The sequence below is a fragment of the Rhinolophus sinicus genome, chromosome 15 (genome assembly GCF_057876585.1).
Source record: "Rhinolophus sinicus isolate RSI-liver-muscle chromosome 15, RSI-T2T, whole genome shotgun sequence".
In the NCBI taxonomy this organism is placed as follows: Eukaryota; Metazoa; Chordata; class Mammalia; order Chiroptera; family Rhinolophidae; genus Rhinolophus; species Rhinolophus sinicus.
In genome coordinates this window covers 4,283,265-4,306,464 of record NC_142515.1, presented here as the reverse complement: position 1 = coordinate 4,306,464, position 23,200 = coordinate 4,283,265, and the positions used below count along the sequence as shown (strand labels likewise).

At 47.0% G+C, this 23,200-nt stretch overlaps 2 protein-coding genes across 4 annotated transcripts in view; one reads left to right on the top strand and one right to left on the bottom strand.

Annotated features, from left to right (window-relative positions):
- The window catches only part of DOCK1 (dedicator of cytokinesis 1), a 446,228-nt gene that overhangs the window by 153,672 nt on the left and 269,356 nt on the right, over positions 1–23,200 (top strand). For both annotated transcript variants that reach the window (XM_019728239.3, XM_019728238.3), the window contains exons 26-27: positions 9,279–9,406; positions 10,479–10,574. In XM_019728239.3, the coding sequence (XP_019583798.2) occupies positions 9,279–9,406; positions 10,479–10,574 (224 nt within the window). The remainder of the gene's footprint in view (positions 1–9,278; positions 9,407–10,478; positions 10,575–23,200) is intronic.
- The window catches only part of INSYN2A (inhibitory synaptic factor 2A), a 55,186-nt gene continuing 51,565 nt past the window's right edge, over positions 19,580–23,200 (bottom strand). For both annotated transcript variants that reach the window (XM_019728240.3, XM_019728241.3), the window contains one exon: positions 19,580–19,903. In XM_019728240.3, coding sequence (XP_019583799.3) covers positions 19,720–19,903 — 184 coding nt within the window. In that variant the 3' untranslated portion in view covers positions 19,580–19,719. The remainder of the gene's footprint in view (positions 19,904–23,200) is intronic.

Sequence of the window (23,200 nt, the reverse complement as noted above, 5' to 3'; positions counted from 1 at the left end):
TTCCAGGGCAGGCTCTCCTTCAAGGTCCAGTTCTTTTTCTGTTGCATGAACTACTCCCTGAGGGCACAGGCCACCCCCCAGGTGGAGTGTGCCATACTATGTTTCTGACATTGTTTTTATCACATACGTTTCATTGTCGGCACCCTGAGAGCAGTCAGTTGCAGAGCACGTTGAGCAAGACCTATCTTCTTGAAGACCTTCACTTTCCTAGTTAAAGAAAGGCCTGTGTACTCGCTGTTTTTCTCACTTTCCACATGGTCAGATTCTGCTCACGGAGTGACAGACCAGTGGAATTCTTCCAGAGCTCACCAGGCCACCTCCTGGATGTGTCTCAATCTGCCTGGAGAATAGGTCCCTGGCCTCACCAGTACTTCCCACACAGTCTCCCCTGCATTTTACTTGAGTCTTTCTGATTTTTTTATTTCCTGATATGTGGGACTCATTTGCGATTTTTCTCCATTGGTTCTTCTTTCATTTCTTCTGAGAAATTACTTATTCTTACACTACCAATGGGTAGTTTAACTGCTGCTATTATTACACTTCTGCAAATAAAGAATGCAAAATATCTGTTGCCGCACTCCTTTCTTCCGAAAGATGACATGCTTGTTATTAGGCCCAATGGCTTCATCCAGAAGACGTGTCTTTGACCAGCTTCTCGTTCCCATTGTTCTATAGTCCATATCCTGCCCTGTCACTCCTTCCAGTTTCCAAGATACTTTTAATTTCTTTGTAACCCTTTCAGTTAAAGTTCCGGGACACGGGCTACCTCAGGGCTGAAACGCAGATTCCCTGATTTCTGGTCATTTCAGCACTCAGCCGAGTGGTCCCGAGGGCCTGCTGACCGGAGCACTTACACAGGTGCGGCCTTACACAGCACTTACACAGTCACTCGGCTCAGGAACACAGTGCGGGGCAGTTGGATCGCCTTCATTTTACAAAGAAACTTGTTCAGGAAGGAAAAAATGACGAACCAAGGGTTACTCAGTGTGAATTTCTTCTCTTGGTCCTGCTAACGATTATGACTTGTTCCCTTAAGCGATTCTTGGAAAAACTGAATTTGCATTTGACATGTGAAGATACCACAATCATACATGTTTACCCACATGTGCACATACACGGATTGGTTGCCCTAAGGCACCCTGGCCTCAGGACCAGGTGTCACTTCTGACTCCGCTGCTGCTTAGCGGTGCCGTCCCTGTGTCCCTTCACTCTGGCTCTTGTTCCCACATCTGTACGAGGTGGACATAACTAACTGGCCCTGTGATCCCTCCGTTGCGAACTCTGTTTTCTGCTTTTGTGTTGCTTGAAAACTTGGATGGAGGGAGAAAGTCACGTGAACAAATTGAACCATGTGGGCACATAGTTCTTAGGTGGTTGAAAACTAAGATGATTGTCTGTAAAAGATGAATAGTAACCAGCCCCCATTTATATGGGTCTTACTGTTTAATTTTCATTAAGTGTTACTCAGGATCTCAGTTCTATGCAGCAGGCTCAAGGTTCCATTATTAAACGTACGTTATGGATCATTTGTTTAATGTGACCAAACTAAAAATTAAGAAGCCCATCACTCAGTGTTCATAAAATGAATGTTTTACATGAACAGATTCATTCTTGTATTTGCATCTTGCTGTGATGTAGAGCTGGAATGGGGTTATAGATAGATATTCTGCTCGGACATTTGTAAGCGGAGGATGCCTGTTGAATACTTTTTATAAAGATTAATATTTTGTACTCCATGCCATTACCAGAGCATCACTCATCATGGCTTCAGCTCGTGCAGCTGAGGATGAGCAGATGTCGAGTTACTGCCGTCTGTAATCAGTGCGGGTCGTACCGGGAGGGGGCGGAGGGCGGCTGGTGTGCTGCGAGACCGCTGAGCCCCACAGGAGATTCGCATGGAGTCTGGCGTCCCATTCCTAGCCGCCTGGCGGGGCTGACTGCTTTCCTCTCTGTCCCGCTAATTCTGGCTTCCTTGGAGGTCATGCTTATGCCTCGTCTCAGAGCTGACGGGCCCTGGTAAGCCCCTAAGTAACACACACATGACGGGAGGTGTGACAGGAGAGAGCTGTGGCCCCGGATCTGCTCCAGTGATGAGCAGCAGGTCACCCACGTGAGTGCCTGCACGTGCGCTCTGTGACATCTGCTCTCAGCACACGCTCTGACTGCGCTGTCCAACAGAAACAGAACGCGGGCCACATGTGTGGTTAAAAACGTTCTCAAGGCCACATGTTTAAAAAAGTACAAAACAGTTGGTGATATTAATTTTAATGACACGTTATATTTTTGTCACATGGTGGCTCTGAAATCCAGTGTGTTTTTTATACTTACAGCACACCTCTATCTGGATGCTAAATTTTTGTCAAAGCTACTTGGTCTGTATTTAATAAACATTTAATAAAACCCACCATTTCAAAGTGGATTTGCATACCGACGTTGTTCACAACATTTGTTTCCAATAACTATATCAACTGTCATTTTTTATATTTACATGTAAATGACTGAAAATTAAGTGAAATTAACAATTCCGTTGCTCGGTGGCAGGAGCTGCATTTCAGGCACCCAGGGGCTACCACAGTGTGCTGTACGCTCTGTGCCGTACGCTCTCAGGCATCAGTTTGCTTTGTGTACTTTTCGTTGCAAAGGCTGACTTTGTGTAGTAATATTATTCTATTACTGTTATTGCAAGTTCCCGTTTATTGGATGCTCACTGTTTGCCAAATGCACACATTAGGTCATTTAATTCTCACAGTAAATCTCAGAGGTAAACAACAGCCTCCCCCTTTTGCAAATAAGAACCAGAGACTGAGGGAGTTTAAGTACCGTGCCCAAGATCCAAAGCAAAGCAGAGCGGGACGGGCTTCGTGATTTCCTCCTGTGTGTGGGTAACTGAACCACGATGAGATCAGAGGCCGTTCCCCACGTCTCACAGTGACCCAGGCTCCTGGACTGCTGGTCGAGCAGTTGTTGCATCCATTTTCCAAATGGGCATCCGTGGTCAATTTATTTAAAATATAAAGTTGGTTTTGGATTTGTTTTTGATTGTCAGATTCCCAGGCCATCTGTTTTATGCCTAAAGGGACAGTTGACACAAATTATCATGTAGAAATGACATTCTGTTCCTGGGAAAGGAAGGCAAGGACATTCAGGACACTGAGTTGGGACGTCGTATGACAGGATACCGCTCTCGCCTGCTTTCTAGGGACAGCGTCTCATTCATGCTTTAGAATAGTTCACACCGCAGGTGTGTATGTGTGTGCTGTATGTGTGTGAGTATGGTGTATAGTAATGTGTGTGTGTGTGTATGTAGGTTGTGTGTGGTGTGTGTGAGTGTGAGAGAGTATGTGTGTGGTGTTTACGTAGGTTGTGTGTGGTGTGTGAATCTGTGTCTGTATGTTGAGCGTTTTCTGGTGTACCTTCTTCGGAGCCCTAGATTTTTGGTCTGTGACAACATTTGAGAGATGTTACTGTTATTTCAAACTTGTGCCCCAGCACCTCTTGGAAAAAACAGCGTAGCTAGAAATGCAGAGACAGAGATCCTGTTGAAGAACTGAGGGATTCAGAGACTCACATGGGTTTCGCTTCTCGAGAGGGCAGCCACATGGCAGGGGCGCGGAGGCAGACCCGCTTCTAGATGCAGACGCTGTCATTGGACACTGTGCCCCTGTAACTGCTAAGGAAGCCAGAGTGACACTGCGCATTCACACATGCGTGCCCGCGTGCTGTTGCACACTCCCTTCCGGGCCAGCGTGGCCACCATCCGGTGAGACTGGGTCACCGGACAGGCGGCAGAGGTCTTGTAGGGATGCGGTTGTCCCTGTGCTGTCTTCCAAGGGTGGGACAGGCTGCTCTAGACTGCAGGTCCCTCCTCCCCACGTAACAGCAGTGCTGGTTTCCTGATGAACAATGACTGTAGACATGGTAAACGTGCAACAACCACCTGCCTGGGAGGAGAGCGAGTCTTCACAGGGAGTGTGCGTGCACCTGCACATACACGTGTGTACACACATGCACATACACACACGCACACACGTACCACCTTCATCTGGTCTTGGATTACGTGCAGGGGCGACTCCTCTTGATAAGAATAAGATGTCTGCTCTCATGGACATTGCAGCCCCGTTCAGAGAAACAGAATAGAACCGATGGTCGTTCACAGTCGTCCAGGAGGTGGGAAGCTGAGGCCTGTTTGTACCCAGGTCCATCGGTGGGCTGTGCTGGGTCATACAGATCACAGCCGGCTTGTGTGGCCTCCAGCTTTGGTCCGTTCAGCCACTATGAAGTATTCCGGGTGCTGCTTTTCTTCTTTTGGGGTCCTGCGGTGTTTTTTGAGGGTGCTGCTGTCCCGGTGATCGCCTGTCCTTGGAGGCCAGCATGAGAGGCCTGGTGTGGTTTGTGCAACCTTTACGGAAAGTCTGGCGGCCTGGTGCCCTCTCTGGTCATTGGGTCCTATGGTTTGTGTGGTCAGGGCCGGAGCTGTGCCTTTGGGCTGCGAGGTGGCGGTCCTCCACTGGAACGCGGGGCTGCTTTTACAGTCCTGCACGTGTGGTCTCATCCATCCTCTCAGTGAACTTCACTTACCCATTTGCCCACTCTTTCTGGACCAGCCGTCGGTGGGGTGGGTTGGAAAACGTACAAGTTGTGGACACAGGTCTACCTGAAGGATTGTAACACATGGTCTCTATGTTCTCAAGGGGCTAAGAGACTGAAATGTCTTTAAATGTGACAAATGGTGGCAAAGTTTTCATATGTTTCTCAAAAAGAGAGGATGGATAACAAAGCCCTGGGCTTGGGGCAGGCACGTTGGGCATTCCCACAAGGTAGCCAGCGATGGTTGACAGCCGGAGATGAACAGGGCAGCCGACACTTCCTTCACCCTGGAGTAATTCTGACAAATGAGACCAACACACTCAATTACCCCTGAGAACAGTGAAGACCACAGCTGCCTGTCCGGCGTGGCAGATAAATGGGGCAGAAAGGGATGGATTTCGGCCAGGCCATCTGGGTACCAGAACCTAAAGGGCTGTTTGTGCCATCTTTGAGTCTAGAACTGTGCTCCCCTAGTTTTTTGGGACTGTTCATGGACACACCCTCCTGCCCCCAGGGGCCTCTCCCTCTGTGGGTTCCTCCTAAGCTGGTTGGGAACAGCTTCCGCAACCATTTGTTTCCTTTAGTCACGTTGTCGAGGTCTCGTTAACCTGCTCAGATGTTTGTGGCTTTAGCTCCTCCCTCTGAGACGTCTTAAGAATTTGACTTATTCTCCTGAATGGTGGGTGGTTGTGTAGGGCTGATTAAAAGTCATCTGACTGGGGCAGCCGACGATGGTTCATCCCTGTAGAGGCTGCGTGTACCAGGCAGTGTGTTTCAGGCTGAAGGAAAGGGGACCCCCCCCCGGAGACGTCCACCACGAGGAGGGACCCAGGCAGGGCTGGACTCAAGTACGTCCGCCGAGGGACCTGCTCGCCCACCCGCTGGGCTCTAAGAGGTGGCGGGTGGCCCCTACAGTGGGCACTGTGTTGTGTTCAAGGTCCAGCCACAGGTCAGGAGCTACTAAGGGCAGACAGGGTTTGTGAATGTTGAGATTGCATGGGAAGGACACGGCTTTGGGACGTTGCTGGGATGCATGTATCTGCGTCTGCATTTTGGGCAGATGCATTTTCAGTCTGGATTCTCTGCTACGAAGTCATTTTCTTGAGGTGTTTCCTTGGACTGGCTTCATTCTTGGGGGCCTCTATGACACCTGTGTACCCTCCTACACCGACAGCATGTCTGGCTCTTGGGAGCACGTCCGTCATGAGTTCTAGAGGCTGTGGCTTTGGGGGGACGCTGTCCATGGGGCCCAAGTTCATCCAGTGGGATCACAGGAAGTTGTGGGTGAGATGAGAATGGAATCCTGCGAGGGCCCCCTGACATCCAGGGGTGTAGACTTGGGGGGACCGTCCTGGTCCCCACAGGACAGCGCCTTCCCCGTGTGCCGTACTCCGGCCCCTGACCTTCTGCGGACTGAAGACCTCATAACCAGCAAACCTGGTGTGCCTGTGCCCAGGTGCACCGCCCTGCAGCGTCTCAGGCATCACTGCTGCCTTAGCACTGGTTACTGTGCTTAGTCAGCAAGGGAGTTCTTATATGTATAGGACAGAACTCTTTCTGAATCAGTGGCGTTGTTACCAGCCCTTTCCTGAGGAATAAACCAAAATGGGGTTTGTCAGAGTCTGAGCTTCAGCCTCCTCCAGGCTGTCCCCCTGGAAGACACTGAGGCAGAAGGGCTTGTGCTGTTCCTGCCTCCTCAGCTCTCCCCGTCTGCACCCCGCTCTGACGGTCTTCTAATGGGGTCTCTGCATACTTATAGGAGCAGTTCTGATGTGGAATGCTCGGGGTTCCCCCCTCCCCTCCCCCGCATATTGAAAAAGGAAACATTAATGCAAAACATTGCTTTGCCGTCTCGTTCACATTGGAACTCCTACAATGTAAGATCTTAAATACAAGCTGAGTATATTTAACATTTCAGGGCTCCGCTGCCTTCTCTCTCGGGCTCGGCATGTTCTAAGGGCAGTGGCCGGGCACTTGCACAGCACAGAACCGGCGGTAAACATCGGAGCGTTCCTGTGGGAGAGCGAGTGGTGCTGGAGTCGAGTGGGACTTCCCGGCTGGGAGAGACAATTAGTAATTGCATTTCATCTGTAAGCTCGTTTTTTGTCTCTCCTTATTGTTCTTTAACTTTCTGAACAACGTTTTCTCTGCGCCCGTCTAAACGCCACAGGAAGACACCAATGTTCTTTGGCTCCGATCTCACTCCCCAGCGTCCCTGCATTTCACAGCCGGGCTTCCCGGCGTGGTGTCTGCTCCTTTTCCTTTCTGGTCCCTCCTCTGCCCGCCCCAGGAAGCTGCCGGGGGAAGCAGGCTGTGCCTGTAATGGCCACCTGGTGAAGCTGTCCTCGTCCACGCAGGCTTGCTGCCACGTTGAACGCCTCATTCTCCGTGTTTTTGGGTGACTTCGCCCATCTCTGCCTCCTCCCACATCTTCCCTTGGCCCATCTTCATGGCTGTGTGTCTCCTACGTCCTGAGGCCGTTCACAGTTTTTCCTTCTCATTCTGCACACGCCCCGTCACTTGGCTTTCGTTACTGCCCAGAGGCTGACGACTGCACAGTCTGTATTTCTGGGCCAGGAGTCCCCTCCAGCCCTTGGAACCCTCTCTCCATTTGTCTACTCGATGGAGTTACATAGGTGTCCAGCAGGCAGCTCAGACTCAGCTGTCCCAAACCACACCCTCATCATCTTTTCCTCCCTTAAACACACTTCTTTTCAGTTTCCTCTCCTTGGAGGCCCCGTGAGGCTCCTTGGATGACAGACTCATCACCAGGACGCTGGGCTTCGTGTCTGGGTGTCCTTTCTCCCACACCCCCATCTACAGCCAGCCAGCAGTGTGGGCAGCCTGCCTCCGGTTTCTCTTATTCAAGGCCTCTTCTTTAAGAGTCAGCGGGAGCTCAGACCTTCATTATTTCCTGCCTGAATTATTGCGTAGCTAATCGACATGCTCCGGGCCTCCTTCCCCAGGCCTTACGTGTGCAGCACCACTGAGGACCTCTAGCCTTTTGATCTGATCACCTCTCTCCTCTGTCATGTTCTAGTTCCCTGCCCCCTCCCCCCCCCCCCCCCATCATGTTCAGGGTGAAATCCAGCCGCCATCTGCCCTTCTCCCCACCTTTCTGAACAGGGCATGTGCTTCTGTGAATGTATCATCTCCGATCTCACAGACTGTGTCTAGTGGTCCCTTTCCAGGATTGTTTTCTCCGTTGCCTGCTGCCCCACAAGCACGTTCCTGTACTTCATGCCAACAGGTGAAGATATTGCTTCCTGAACTTTCACCTCCAAGGTCAATACTTGCTCCCCACTGCTCCCTCCCTCACACACTCATGCATTAGCTCAGGGGTCTGCGAGGCCAGAGAGAGGCTGGTGACAAGCCAGCCCCTGTGTCTCATCATAAGAGCGAGTCTCCTGTCCTGAGCCTGTAACCTGTGTCAGACCCCCGACCTTGTAGGGGTACACGGTGCCTTGTAGCTGTGAGTAGCTAGTGCCATCGTGCCCATGTTAGAGATGAGGAAACAGGCTCAGAGAGGTGACATGAGCTGCCTGAGATGACCCTGCTAGGAAGCCAGTGGAATTTGATGTCAGACAGCGTCCCTCCAGAGCCTGAGCTCTCAGCTCCCTGCAGGTTGTCCCTTTGCAAGTGTAGACCCAGCAGAACACTTTCCCCAAGTGAGTAAAGACCCAGGGAGGTGTCTGTAGGTTGTGACTGGCAGAGCTCAGAAACCTTTAGGGGGTGGTGGTACATGAGCAGAAGGAAACCATGCTTCGGTCCTTCGAGGAATAATTGAGGATAGCTGCAATTCAATAATTTCTGTTGTAGGAAGTATTTCCTTTAAAGTTGCAAATCACTGAATTTGTAACTACGCAAAATTAGTTAAAACCCCAGTGTGTGATTGTGCTTGTATCTGTGTGCACACGAGGGGATATGTGTGTATGTGTGTTTATACTCGTACGTGTGATAAGGGCTTTTGCTTATCCACAGAGGAGACATGCCGAGACCACCAGGGGTGTCCCAACTGTGGATCGTACTGAACCCTATATATACCATGTTTTTTCAGACACATGCACACCTATGATAAAGTTTAACTTATAAATTAGGCACCGTAAGAGATTAACAACAGTAACTAATACTGAAATAGAACAATTACAACAATATACCGTAACAAAAGTTACGCGAATGTGGTCTCTCTCTCAAGTGTCGTATTGTACTGTATATACAGCGTGGATATGCTGGATGGAGGGGTGACTCATGCCCAAGCTGGATGGAGCAGCACAGTGCCAGATTTCATCACACTGCTCAGAAGAGCACGTGATTTAAAACTGATGAATTGTTTATTTCTGGAATTTTCCATGTAATATTTTTGGACCACAGTTAACTGTGAGGAACTGAAACCTCAGAAAGCGAAACCGCGGATAAGGGGGGACTACTGCCTATTTATGAAGTACTGTATATTTACATGAGATACACACATGTATTCATGGACATGGGAATTTGGTGTGAAAATTATTTACACAGCAATATAAGTGATTTCCGCACAGTCAAGTAATCCGACCCTCTCCAGATGTCAGTTGGCAGATGGAAATGTAATGTGCTTGAGAACAATGTAGCGTGCTAGGAAAACAAGCTTCTAGCAAACACGAGTTGCATCTTGGTGGGTCTCCCGCTAACTGACAGCCCCGTGTCCCCTGCAGATTGCCGAGAGATCCTGCTTCCCATGATGACAGATCAGCTCAAGTACCATCTGGAGAGACAGGAAGACCTGGAGGCCTGCTGCCAGCTGCTGAGCAACGTCCTGGAGGTGCTGTACAGGAAGGATGTGGTGAGTCACGGCCCTGCTTGCTCAGGCCTTCTGGGACCCCCGGGGAGGTGTCCTCACCTGGTTCACGTAAGCCCCAGGCTCGAGGTACAGACGCACGTTTGAATCATTTAAAAAGAAATGGCTTTGACTGTAAAGTTTAGCCTCTCTCTCTCTGCAGAGTTGCACCCTCAAATTATTTTTGTTTCTGTATAAGGTATGCTAATTATATTACAATGTTTATTCTTCCACGTTAAAAATATATATATTTCTTTAAGTTTATTTGCTGTGACTTCTCAGCTAAATGCCTCCCAAGACTTGTATTTTGATCGTTAAGGTCAGACAAAGGCTTTGATGTTAAAAGTTGGAAATAAACAAATGGAGGCTAATTACCTACATGCTTTTTTTTCGATTCTGATTCTTTTAAAGTAATACATGCACATAGTAGTTTGGGGGTATTTGTTTTTGTGGAGAAAGGGCTGGGAGTAAAGGGGTCGGTCGAATGGCCAGACCTCATGCCGGCGGTGGTGCCTGCCCAGGCCGTGGCGGAAGTGCCTGTGGAGCGTATTTCAGCATTTTCAGAGTTCATGAAGAACCTCATCACATGCTGAAAAGAGCAGGTTTTCACCGATAGAAATTCCAAGACCCATGCATTTCAGGCAGTCGCCCAGAGGGCGTGTGAACCTTAATGTTGCACGTGCCAGTTGCCCAGGTGAGCGGGATGGACTTGCAGGGCCCTGTGTGGTTGTCATCTGCCGTCCCCCCATTTATAAACAGCCACGTGTCTTTAGAAAACTAATCGACGGGCTAATCAGGGGACACGAAGATGATATTGTTTAAACAGACTTGCTTTTATTGTGAAGGTTTGCTTAAATTACTATGATTATATGACAAATTGTTGTTAATGGGCTATAATTAATAAAATGGCTTGAGTTTTCTTTGAAGGCTTTCCCCTTTGACAGGGACCGTTTTTCATCTCGTTAAGGGTTAGAATTGATTTACTCTTCACGGGGTAAATGAATTCAGTGGCAGCCGCCGGGGCTCGCGGCTAATGACCGTCCTGGGCATTGCTGCTCATTCACGGTGTCTCCTCCAGGGCCCGACGCAGAGGCACGTCCAGATAATCATGGAGAAGCTGCTACGGACAGTGAACCGAACGGTCATCTCCATGGGGCGGGACTCCGAACTCATCGTAAGTGTTTGGGGCACACGCGTGCGCATGTCACTGTGGCCAAGGGCCTCTTTCCTGGGAATGTCATTTACTTTGTCGCCTGGAAATCCATCTGGGCCTTTTCCTTGCCTTTGAAACTAAGCTTATTTTACTACAACCTAGTGATCAGATGAGGTGTATTTATTCACATTTATTTACAGTCTGGTCTATACAATGTGCTCATTTTCCGTGAGTTTAGAAGCAAGTGTCGAAGTTGGAGGTGACCAAGCCAATATTTTGGAGACAGAAGCCTTTGGTTCTACTTTGCTCATTACTTCTAGCGAAGGATGTGTATTTTCTTCTAAGACCTCATTCTTCTGGAAGTTTCTTTCTACGTATTTCCATTTAAGATACCATTAATACACACAATGTGAGATATACTGTATTACAGAATTGTACACCTGAAAGTGTCACAACAGACCTTAACAAGCAACTGAGGTCCTCTAACTTAGCTGTTTTGTTTCCTGCTCTAACGTGCCGTTTCTCTTGCACAGATTCCTGAGGCGTGGGACAGTATCTTTTTCTTTCAGGATATTTCTAATAATTTAGACAGTCTCACATTTTATATTATGGTGCCTTCTTTCTAGAGTTTATCGTTTTCCTCCTCATCCCCCCTTTATTCTTGCATTGGGTCTCTTAGGCAAAAGGTGCACATATAGGTACCATTTAATTTCTGTCATTTCTCATACATGGTACCATTTAAGTTTGTTTTGACGGCATTTCAAAAAACAGAAAAATAACTTTCTTAATGAAAGAATAGAAACTCCGGTTCGAGTTTCCACTGACTGTCGGGTCTGGCGCATCGGTCTTCCTTGTGTGGTCTCTGTTCCTGCTGCATGTCGTTAGAGTAGGCGAGATGACACACGTTTCTATTGGAGGACAAAGCAGGAACACAGCACTGGGCCTGTGTTGCTTTCTGTGGCTGATGTGACAATAAAGGAGGCAGTTTGGGTGAATACAGACAGGGGCACAGTAGTAAGTAATCACTTCTCAGTGTGTTTCCTCCCAGTAACACACTCCCCGTCTGTGTCTCAGAGTTCAGCACGTTACGTTCAGATTTTCCTTTTTAAGGCACAGCTCATTTAGGTTTGGACGAGAATGTCTGTAAATTAGGAAATAAAGTATTTCTAGTAAATTGGCTTTATTTGCAGGGGGCTTTTCCATTTTCTGTGAATGTCAACATGTCGGCCTCTTCCTGTTCATCATTACTTATTTCCTCATTATCACTTATTTCCATGGGAATAAGTTATTCTATAGTCTTTAAACACCTTTGTCAAAGTTGGGGGAGACTGAGCCCCCTGGAGCGAGACTTGGGGTGACTCCAGGAGCCCTCCCGATGTCGGGTGAGCCTGTCTTCTTGGGCTGTGCCATGGGTGCCCTTCGAGCACTGTAGTTGTGGAAGCGATAGAAGACCTGAGGTAGAATGGAGGAATGACGTGTGGCTTGAAGTTGAGCTAAGTTTTGTGTCACTGTGCTAAGACCCCTGTTGGAATGGGCTGGATCAGCGAGCCTGGGGTGGCATAACGGTGCTCAGGGGTTACAGTGAGTGAGTGATGGGCTCTCACGATGGGCAGGTGGGGGAGGTGGCTGGTGTGGGGGCAAGTGAACTGCAGGGATCCTGTCTCTGGTTAGGAGCTTGACTCCAGGTGGGTGTTCACTCAGGTCTCTGCTCGCTGGCCAGGAGTCACCTGGGGAGAGGAGGGCAGGGAGGATGCCCGTAAAGGTTTCAGTGGGTCCTTGAACTTGGAGAGACTGTAAGACGTGCTCACAGCTCAAGCGCAGGATCTAGCGAAGGGCGGATGGAGCGTGGTGTCTTCTCTCAGACCTTGTGGCCCAGGATGCCCCCGGGAAATTACTCAGGTCTCAGGCCACTAGTCATAATACTAGTGGCAATAATACTAGCTGCTGTTCATCAAGCATCTGTTCATGTGCTGGACACTGTATGACTCATGGCAAGATGCACATTTAATTCTCCCCTTCATCATGCATGTGCAAGTACAGAAAATGCCCCGTGCAGAGACAGGAAATTGTCCGAAATCCCTCACCTAGCATGGCAGCTTTTATTGGGAGCCCAGGTTCAGTGCCAGAGCTGGCTGCCTTCGTCTCTTGTAGGGCTGAGACTCGTGGTGCTGACCTCAGTGGTATGCCAGGAAGTGTCAAAGGGGACTCTGAACCATTCCTAGCTCCCCCTCCTTGTTGGGCACGCAGCTGTCCAGGCCAGAGACACCTTTCCATCGTCCACCTTTCAGTTTTTTCCCTGGGCCAAATGCTATGATCTCCTGGCGGTACAAGAGTCAGACCAAGAGTTGGGTGCCTGTTCCCTGAAGGGCGTGGGGGAACCTGTGTTCTGAGGAACCCTTAGGAGGCCCCGAGAGCAGCCCTTGCACATTCTGAGAAGGGGTGACAACGAGGACCCACACTCACTCTCATCCTGCCGTGGCCTACCTAGATCCTCCTGAGTAGCTGCCGTGGCCCAAGGCCAGCTGCCCACAGCCAGGACCATTTCCCTGCTCCCGGACCTTCTCCAGGAGTCTCCAGAAGCAGGAAGTGGATTTAGGTCCTTAGCTGACTCCTGCCACTTCCACCGTCTTCAATAAGTGTCTATCAAAGGAGTCCAGAAATGCCGTTTGTAAAACTCACTAAGCTGTTGTGGAAGGAATCTCAAAAACAAACAAAAAATTCTGAAGAAGCTGTATTTGTTTCATGAGCAATGATGACAGCATGAAGTTTTCAGGGAGGGGATTGGCCGTGTCAGACTGGTGTTTAGAAGGATCTCTCAGTCACCAAGGAGACACGTGTCCCTTTGTGATGTCCACACAGTGGTACAACCTTGCTCCCCGATGTCCTCAGACGTAGGCTTCTGCGTTGGCTGTTTACTGTCACTGTTGTTTCTCTGTGAATGCAGATTAGAGGAAGGCCTGGGGCAATGTCCCTGACCAGGTAAACATGTCCCTGACCAGGGAAGGCCTGGGGCAATGTCCCTGACCAGGCCCTCTTCAGTGGGCCTTCTGGAGTGGAAGAAGCTGAGAAAATGGTTTATAGGCCTGTTATGGGTAAACGGTAACATCTCATGATTCAGTCCTCAGTGCTTGGTACTCATTTGTGCGTAAATGGGATGGGGGTGGTGTGACTATGAGCCGGCATAAAAATTCTAAGTAATCACTGAAAGTGGACTTAAAAATTAAGGTGATAAGAAAAGTTTTGAATAGATACGCTTCACATAACGATTCACTCCATGATGTTGTCAGCAATAATACTAGAGATGTGACCTCTGTTTCCATGGGAATAAGTTATTGGGAGGCGGTTGCGGTCTGATCAGGTCTCTGTCAATTTATGATGAAATTGAGAACCGGGAACTTCAGACGTTATTGGGTGAGCTGTGATGTATGGTAGAATCCTTTCCTTTTATCTGTGTCTGTGGTATTCTATAAAACACTATGCAGTTTGTTGTATATAATTTGTTTTAGTTCATTTTATACTTTTCAACATTATATTTGACATGGGCTATTGGAATACACCTCATGCATAGGATAAAATATGCCACGATCCTAAGTATTAATATTATACTTTAAAAGAAAAAGTAGAACTCCATCTGACAGGTACAGCTTCGTAGCTCACCTGGGTGCCTAAAACAGGCCCTGGCAGAGAAGCCTTGCGGTAACCCTGCCACACAGTTAAGATGCTGTTTTGTCTTGATTCCAGTGCCCTCTGATGCTACAGAATAATTGAGCGAAGTGCTTACTTTTGTATTGTCTGACTTCAGTTTAGTTTTCTTTTCCTCTTGGGAGAGCTTTCTTGGCCCTCAGCATTAGGCAGCGTTCTTCGTCTTTGGTAAGTTCTGAGCAGGTGGCCATGGTGGGCTAGGTGCTCTTGTCTTGTGGGCAGGTGGCCTGACCAGCCATTAGGTGGGTGACTGGGCACCCCCTGCCCCGTGTCTTTGCTGGAATAACCACTTGTACACAGAGCTGGGTTGTGAGCAGATGAAATGCATACTAATCCATAGGAAGATCCCTTCTGTGATATTAGCTGCTGCTGCTTTCAAATGACCAGCTTTACATTCTGTCAGTGGGTCCTTTACAAATGTAATTGAGTGAGAAGGGCTTCTAAAGATTTCTCTATGGCCTGGATACACACCAGAAGACTGGGAATTACCACTTCACGAAAAGAAAATGTGGGCCTCCTCTAAGGAAAGATCCCCGTGGAAAGTCCACAGAAGCAGGCGTAGGAAAGGGGCACCTCTGCCTGGATTCTCTTCTTGCTCTTGTGACCACGACACCTCCTGGCTCCTTAGATCCACTGGTGGAATTTACTTTGTTGCCACTCTGAACTCCAGCTGCTGAGGACACTCACTGCTGGGGACGCTGATGGGGTGGGGCCTGTTTCATTGTGACGCCAGCACCACTGGTGGGAAAGACGCTGTCAGTGAAAACCCGGTACTGCCATTGACCCTGGGTGATTGATAAGGACCGGCCATGCTTGTCTTCATTTGGAAATAGTGTAATAGAAACGGTCTTTCAGTATATAGGTCCCCTTCACCGAGACTGGTAACCAAGGCTTCACACAGGTGTTATGTCTCCGTGCGTGAATATTCATTTTGCCATGTTTATTCTAATGGAGTTTATGAACGAATATGCATTTTAAAAAACGGCTGTATTAATCTTCATTTTGCAAAGGAAACTAACACGTTACAAAAGCTTCAAGTGGACAGTGCCTGGATTTTGTTTACGAGGGTCATCAAAAGTGTGTCTAATGATATGTTTGGTAATAAATGTGCTTTGAAAACATGTGGCTTTCAGAAAGTCATCCTGACATGCGTGCACGTGTCAGCTGTGATGAGATTATAAAAATCATTTTTACTTGGTATTTGTACAGCAATTTTTTTCCTGCCTTTCTTGGGTTTCTGTGGCCCTTCGTAGTTTTTCAAGGTAGGTCACGGACTGTGGATTTACTGCAAAGGAAATAAAAACCATGTCAGTGCCTGGGTAACACGGGCTTTGCATTTCTTGCATATTCATACCTAACCGCAAAGGTACCTTAACTTAATTACTGAGCTGCTGCCTTCACAGGACCTCATCTGCCCATTACAGTGTATGCTGCCCGTTACAGTGTGATTAGTTAAGACTAATTCACAGGATGGAATGTTATTCCTGAGTCATATAGCTCTTTTCTTCCCATGCCAAATGTGCCAGTGGCAGCATTTTCTAGACAAAATGAGCTATGTCAGTGTGGAAAGCAGCTGCTGTGATCTTCAGGTGACACTCACCAATGACACTGCCTTACCTAGTAGTCACATCAAATTTAACTTGCTGATAAAAGTGCTCCTGAAAAATCAGCCCACCCAGGGTGGGCTTGGGAAACGTGCCGTGCTGCTCCAGACGGGGAGCGATGGACAAGCTCATGGCCGATCCTTGTTTCCTTTGTGTGCTTGTTCTGTCTCTGAAAGGCAAAAGGCAAGCGCTTCACTTTGATGGTGTGGATTTTGTGTAGTGACTGAGGGCGGTGTATCTGTGGTGCCGTGCGGGGATGGTACCCGGGGAGACCGGCCTTGCAAGGCAGGCTCACTGTTACCGTTAGAGACTGGATCCATCGGCCTGATGCTGGTCCATTGACACCACACCTCACATCTCCATGGTGATGGACACCTTGGCAACCTCGTAGGATGCGTGGGAAGCTTCTGCTAACTTCCCAGGCCCTTCCCAAGACAGCACGGGTTTCCCACACCTTGATTCACTCCCCACTAATACTCTTCTGGAACCAGGGGAGAGTGTAAGTTCGAAGCAACAGATGCAGAGGTCCTGGGACCCCTCCCCAGAGGCCCGTGGCACACCCTCAGTGCCTGATGGGCACCTGCGTGACACAGAGTCCTTTGTTGTAGCTAGTGACTTATGAGAGGACCTCTGAGGCAGCAGCAGTAGTGGCTCCCAGATGGTTACAGCAGGCGACTTGGAGTGTCCCCCCAGTTGTCCGGGTAGTGCTTTGGTCTTACCCCCCATTCTGCACATGAGTTATCTTCATCCTCTTCTTTTCCCTGTGGAACTTGTGAGTGCGATGGGAGCCTTTTATGTCAGCCTACAGTGCCCCCCTTCCAATCCTTGCAAGTAGACTCTGTTCTGCAGAGACCCGGAAAGGGGGTGGGGACTTCCTCTCCTGGGCTTTCAGGCGGACCTCTCCCTTGGGGAAGGGGTCAGTAGTGGGCGGTCTCCACGAGAGGTGGGGAGCTCAGCACAACTGGGGTGTTGGTCTTCCTACCAGGGGAGGAAAGACACAAGGAAGGCAGTGGTTGATCACCTGGGGCTGAGATCTGCTTGATGGGTGATGGAGAGAGAAGCAGTCTCCGTGGGCCATGGCAGGATGTGCCATGAAAACACTGATGTGTTTGGTTGTCTATCTGAGGTTCTTTAAAAATTAGGGATCAGTTAGCCGGTCCTGTTGTGAGCCTGTGGGGTGCCCAGTGCCCTTAAAAATTGTCATCCTCTCCTCCTGGCAGCCAAAGCCCATACCAGGGTGCATGGTCTGCTGAGCTGAGGCCCCACTGGGTTTCACTCCCACCCCTTCCTCCGCCAGGCCAGGAAGTGGGCGGTGCCCACGCCTCGTACTGGCCTGGTCTCTGGAAACCTCCATGAAGTTCTTTACAGCCTGAGCGTCCTTCTTTCCTTATTATTTTCTGAGATTTATTCTGTTTTCCCAAATTACTGAGATCATGAAATAAGCTTAAACGACACACAAAACATCACCTTTGATTTTTTTATTTAAAAACTAATAAAGAACTTAGTGACAAGTATAATAATTGAATCTCTATACGTAATGCCATGAGTACATCTACATATGAGGGAACGCTGTACTTTTTACCTTGGTTTTGTATCAAAGTTTTGACTGAAATCTTTCTACGAGAAGGATCATCGTCTGTTAGTGACACACTGCGATTACACTATGAAATGATTTTGGAAATAGTTTTTCCTATTCTGAAGACACAGTTATTTTTATATAGTAATTAGTGTATCTTCAGTCTCCTTTTCGACTCTGAATTTTTTTTTAATTTTTATTTTTTTATTTTTTTTGGTCTAGACTGCTTTCAAACAGTGACATTATTTTGTTTACTAGGATGTCCTCTTGACAGATTTATAGTACTAATTAAAAAGCTGCTAATACCCTTATTTCAATTCACTGAGATATTTGGAATTCTTGAAACACAAGGAGAGATAACTTGTTGCAAACATTTTTATAACGTTAGTTAAAAACAGTATAAAATACATGAAACACAGGTTTTAAATTTTCTGTCTACAGGAAACAATTGCACTTCCTTCTTGGTACAGAACTGACGTGTTCGTCCTTCTTTTGCACAAAAATATTTCTCGGTTCTGTTTACTGACTTTCCAGGATTTGTATCCTCATCTAGTGTTTCCACAAAAGATGTGTATTTTTCTTTGAATTAAAGCATACGTCTGCGGTATAGCTGGAGAAACCCCCAAAGAATGTTCACACGATATGCTCTTTTCATTTATTTCAAGTTCATGTCTGATTGCGGATCACTAGGTCCTTGTCGAATCAAGCCACTTAGAACTAAAGTAGAATTGCTGTTGAGTCAGGAGGAAAATGCACAGCAACAAATAGCTCCAGTCTGAGAACTGCGGGTAGAGATCCTTCCGTTCAGGGGCCACTTTATTTTTGGCGTCTACGCAATGAGGTGTGCATGTCCGCACTAGATTAGATATGAAACTGTTGGACAGAAACTTGAAGACTAGGTTTTCTTGTATATTCACAAACTATTCAAAATTTAAGTTATGCCATAAAAGGCAAAATAAGATCCCTGCTTCCTAGTGTGAAAAGCACAAATGGATACACAAAGTCATCAATAGACGAGGGGCTTTTGATTTCTATAAAAAGATACTTGCAAAGGAATGAGTGAAAAAATAAAGGAACTAAGATTTATATTGCAATGTGTCATCAAAAGAGAACTCTAAGTATCACTGTTTGTTTAAAAAATACCTAAAAACATTTGATTCACAGCTTTCCCCTAGGTATTTCATTTAGTACCACTTACTAACAGGTTAAATGTAGGTGATATTAAGTTTGTCTGATGGTAGCAGCTAAACTAAACACGCTGTTTCTCCTTGAGATGGTCCGGTCTCCCACCGTTGTTACAGGGCACACCGAGCTATATAAGACATCTGCCTGCGCTTCTGGTGATCAGCGGTGTCTCAGAGATTGATCCACAGAAACACTTTCCGGTGGCAGAGTATGCCTGTGATTTATGGTGACTCTGTCATCTATTGTGTATCTCTAAGTGTGTTTTCACATTCCTGCCAGCATTTATCATTTGGCCTTTGGGTACCAAAAGATTACAAATGAGATCTAAGAAAGCTTAGTGTCCAATAGCTTGGACCCTGTCCACCTGCACTGATTAAAGGCATGTCCTGACTTTGGGGGACTCCTGGTTGCTGGCCGGAAAAATGAGCAGTAAACATGTCGCGTGTCTGGAAATGTGGAGAATGCTAAATTTGAGGTGTCAGTGTGACACTGAGATGTGGTCACTTGGCTTAGCGCTACAGCACATGAAGGCAAATATACAGATAGTCACATTTTAGAGATTATTCATGGTCTCTGACCACTTGAAAAAATTGTGCTTTCTCCAGAATTTCATGTGCTGAAAATTGCACTCACCCCCTGCTTATTTGAAAAGTGAAACGTAAAAATGAAGTCCTTTGCAAACATAAGGCTTGCTTTTTCTTCTCATTATTAAAAAAATCCCCAAAACATAAAGGCTTGAAAAGAATTATGAGTTTTAGCTGTGTACAGAGTGACAGCCTGCCATTCTGCAGGTTGATAACATAACACTTGCCGATCTGGGTGGGATAGAGTTTTTACTGGTTGTCTCTGACTACATAAGTTTCATTTCAGATTTTGCATCCCACATCCGCAAACTGCAAAGAATAGCCGGCAAGTTGTGACACTGAATACCTTGCTTCTCCTAATTAGTCGTTAGTACAAAGGCCTTTTTGGTAAGCAGGGTGAGAACTCGGTGACAGCGTCAGCCACACTTCCCTCGACCCTATTCATTTTGGAATAGGATTTACTCAACTGCAGTGGGTTTTAAAGACGGCCTTTAGACTCCAAACACTGTGAGTTTTTAAAGGAACCAGAGTTTCCATCTTCCATGCTTTTTAGATTCGGTTTTGGATTTTTGCTTGGGAGTTGAGGAGTACGTCTCCTGAGAGTAAGGCGAAGGTGCAACCTGAGTTTCCTCAAAAGGATGGAGATTCCTCAGAACTGGCTGGAGTTTGTCTTCTTGCTGCTTAAAATCTAGCTCCACACTAGAAAGAAAAGAAGGACGGATTTAGTGCTTGGTCTTTCACATACACGAAGAGCCCCCTGAATGACAGCAAAATTTGGTGACATTGTACAGCGTGACTGATCACTCGTACTGTGTTTATAATGAATTTTGTGACTCAGTATTAAGCAGTGGGCTGAATAATATGGTTTAGCTCTATGTCACTGTGAACTGCACTTGACCCTTGAACGGCTTAGGGACGCTGCCCTCCATTGCAGTTGAAAATCTGCGTATAACTTTTGACTCTCCAAAAACTTAACTACTACTAGTCAACTGTTGACCAGAAACCTTACCGATAACATAAACAGTTGATTACCACATATTTTCTATGTTATATGTATTATATACTGTATTCTTACAATAAAGTAAGCCAGAGAAAAGAAAACATTATTGAGAAAATCATAAGGAAGAGACAATATATTTATGGTATTTTCTGAAGAAAATCCTGGTAAAGCAGACCACATAGTGCAAACCCGTGTTGTTCAGGGTCAAGATCGGTTTGGTTTCTTGAAAAACTAAGTTATTTGCTTTCATCAGGAACCTCTGAATTGTTAGTGTACACAGTTGGCGCTACAGTCTACACAGCCATGGACCACAAAACGACATTTTGGTGAACAACAGACCGCATATACGGGGTGGTCCATAAGATTATGATGGACTGAATATTCCTGTCCCCTAGGGATGTCATAGGCGTCAGAATGTCACAGCACAGCGCATTCCTCACGTGTATGTGTGATGCTGGTGTGATGAGACCTACTGCATTGCCAGTCATATAAGAGTGTAAGAGGTACAATTATGTATAGCGCGTGATACTTGATAATAAACGACCCTGTTACTGGTTTGTGTATTTACTAAGCTATAACTTTTGACATCACTTTAGAGCGTACTCTTTCTACTTAGAGAAAAAAATGTTTGCTGTAAAACAGTCTGCCGGGTTACACCAGCAGTTGCCTCATACATCTCGTGTTTGTCGCGTCTCTTGTTGCATCATTTTCTCTTGCGCTTGATGGAGTGTCTTGTTCTGTACAGTGACGTGCTGTATAGGCCCAGGAGCCATGGGCTCTACCACACAGCCTCGGTGTGCAGTGGGCTCTACCATCCAGCTTTGTGTTCGCGCCCCCTGTGGTGTTCACACGACGACGACATCGCCTGATGACACACTTCTCACGCATCCCGTCCTGAAGTAGTGCGTGACTGGAATGTGTTTGTTGAAATGAGAAATGTGACATATGAGGAACCCTTTTGCTTGTCCACATATGTGCCTTCCGGACTAAAAGCTAACCAAAAATATGAGTGTTCAGGGGTCATCTTAGTACATGTATGTCCGACATGTGACAGCTCTATTACTGTGCAGCTTTGCTGAAGATCAAGAAATCCATTTATCTCACCTGAAGCAGTTGTGAAATGAAATGACCTTGGCTTACATTCTCCTTGTAAAACCTGATCCGTTGAGAAAACTGATTGGGAGCCAAAGTATCTAACACTGGGGCAAACAGTGTATTTATAAGTCAAGGCCATTGGACATCATTCAGTTGTTATCAAAGACAGTTTTTCAGGCAAAAACCTAGATAGTGTTGAGGGAAAATAACTGCAAATTGTAGTTACATTGCTGAAGCCACAGTGTGCAAACATGTCGCCACGGGGAACGCCGTGTGCCAGCAGTGACGATGCTTGTGTTAGAGTGACGGGATTAAAATGACTTTTTAAGTATATGTTGTTTCTTAGGAAGTTTCTTTCAAGAATGCTGTCACTTGCCTAGAGTCCCCCCTTCTCTTGGCTTTGATAAGGACACTTGTTGACCCCCGAACCTTAACAAACGCTTAACGGGTCCCCTTGGCATTTGGGATAGGAACCCCTCTGGCCTAGTGTCATTTTTCTGTCATGGTCCTGGCATTGAGGAGCCCAGCTCCCTTCTGCGTACCCCACTCCGTACCCCTATTATGTGAACCTGGGCGCTGCGTCATGCCAAGCTTCCTGACAATTCCACTCTGTGCTCTTCTATGTCTGGTGTGGATGCCAGACTAAATGGCGGATGATTTCAGTAAAGTCTTAGTGATGATGATAATACATGAGCTCAGAACAGTGTATATCCAGTAGTACCGTAAACCATTTATAAACACAACATCCGATTGATTTAGGGAACCATTAATCGAAGACAAATATTGACATTTTGGAAAGACAAAACAGCTAAGTGGTATTATCTGGAGTTCTCAAAACAAGTTTAAGACCCATCTAATGGACCATTTTATATTTTAAACACACTGTTCCGTTTTTCTTACTGTCCACGACTATAATATTACGGAAAAAATTAAAAATATTGTCATAGAATTTTATGGCCAGTTGACCCCAGCTCCCAAAGCAAGAGTTACATTCCCCTCATTTCAAAGGGCTGCAGTTTAGAGGCGGTAGAAGAAAACCCCATGAATTTCCTGTCTTGCTAGTCTAGAGGATGTGATAATGGAGGATAGTTCCTCTGAAGGATGGTTGTGGGGGTACAAATCTCAGGACACGCTGCATCTGTGCACACAAGCCCTCAGGTCTGTCACAGGGGGCAGCAGAAAGCACACGGCTCTGTCCTGTCCTGGCCACTGGACGTTGGGGGAAGAGCCAGGGCTCAGAGATGCCCCTCATCCCCGTTACAGCTCAGTTTCCTTCACGTCAAGGGGTGTCGTAGTGCCCTGATTATCTCACTGATTTGGTAAGGATCCCCCCACCTCCCTAAGAAGTCAGTGAAAAGTTTTTTATAAACTATAAGATGCAACTCAGTATTGTTTTATCGTTATTATCTGTTGACCACCAATTTTGTCATGGGAACGAGGGCTAACAGTGATCGAGGCACCTATAAAAGGATTCTTCAACTTGGAAAAGTAACAGGGAAAACAAGAGCCTTGCCAGTGAGTCCGTGAGATAGTGTATCCAATACGGTCTGTGAGGAACGAAAGAGTTTTTTTCAAAGCGCTGGCTGAATACTGAAAGCGTGCCCTGCAGATCAGAACCATTTCAACAGTCCCAGACAGGCCGTGAGTTATTAGATCGGAGGGTGGGTGCCAGCCTTCCCGAGGCTAACGCTGCAGTTCTGGGTACCTGTAATTATTGAATTCCCATTATCAACTACATTGGGAATACTGTCATTCACCAGTTTCTCACACCAGGGAGCCATGTAATCACAGGTAATCTAATCTGCGTCCTCGTTAACAGGGACTCGGCTTTCCCGTGGCGTCGATTCCTGTCTGCACTCCTCCGTTGCTGAGTCTGCAGCCAGGAGGGGTGTCCTCGTGGA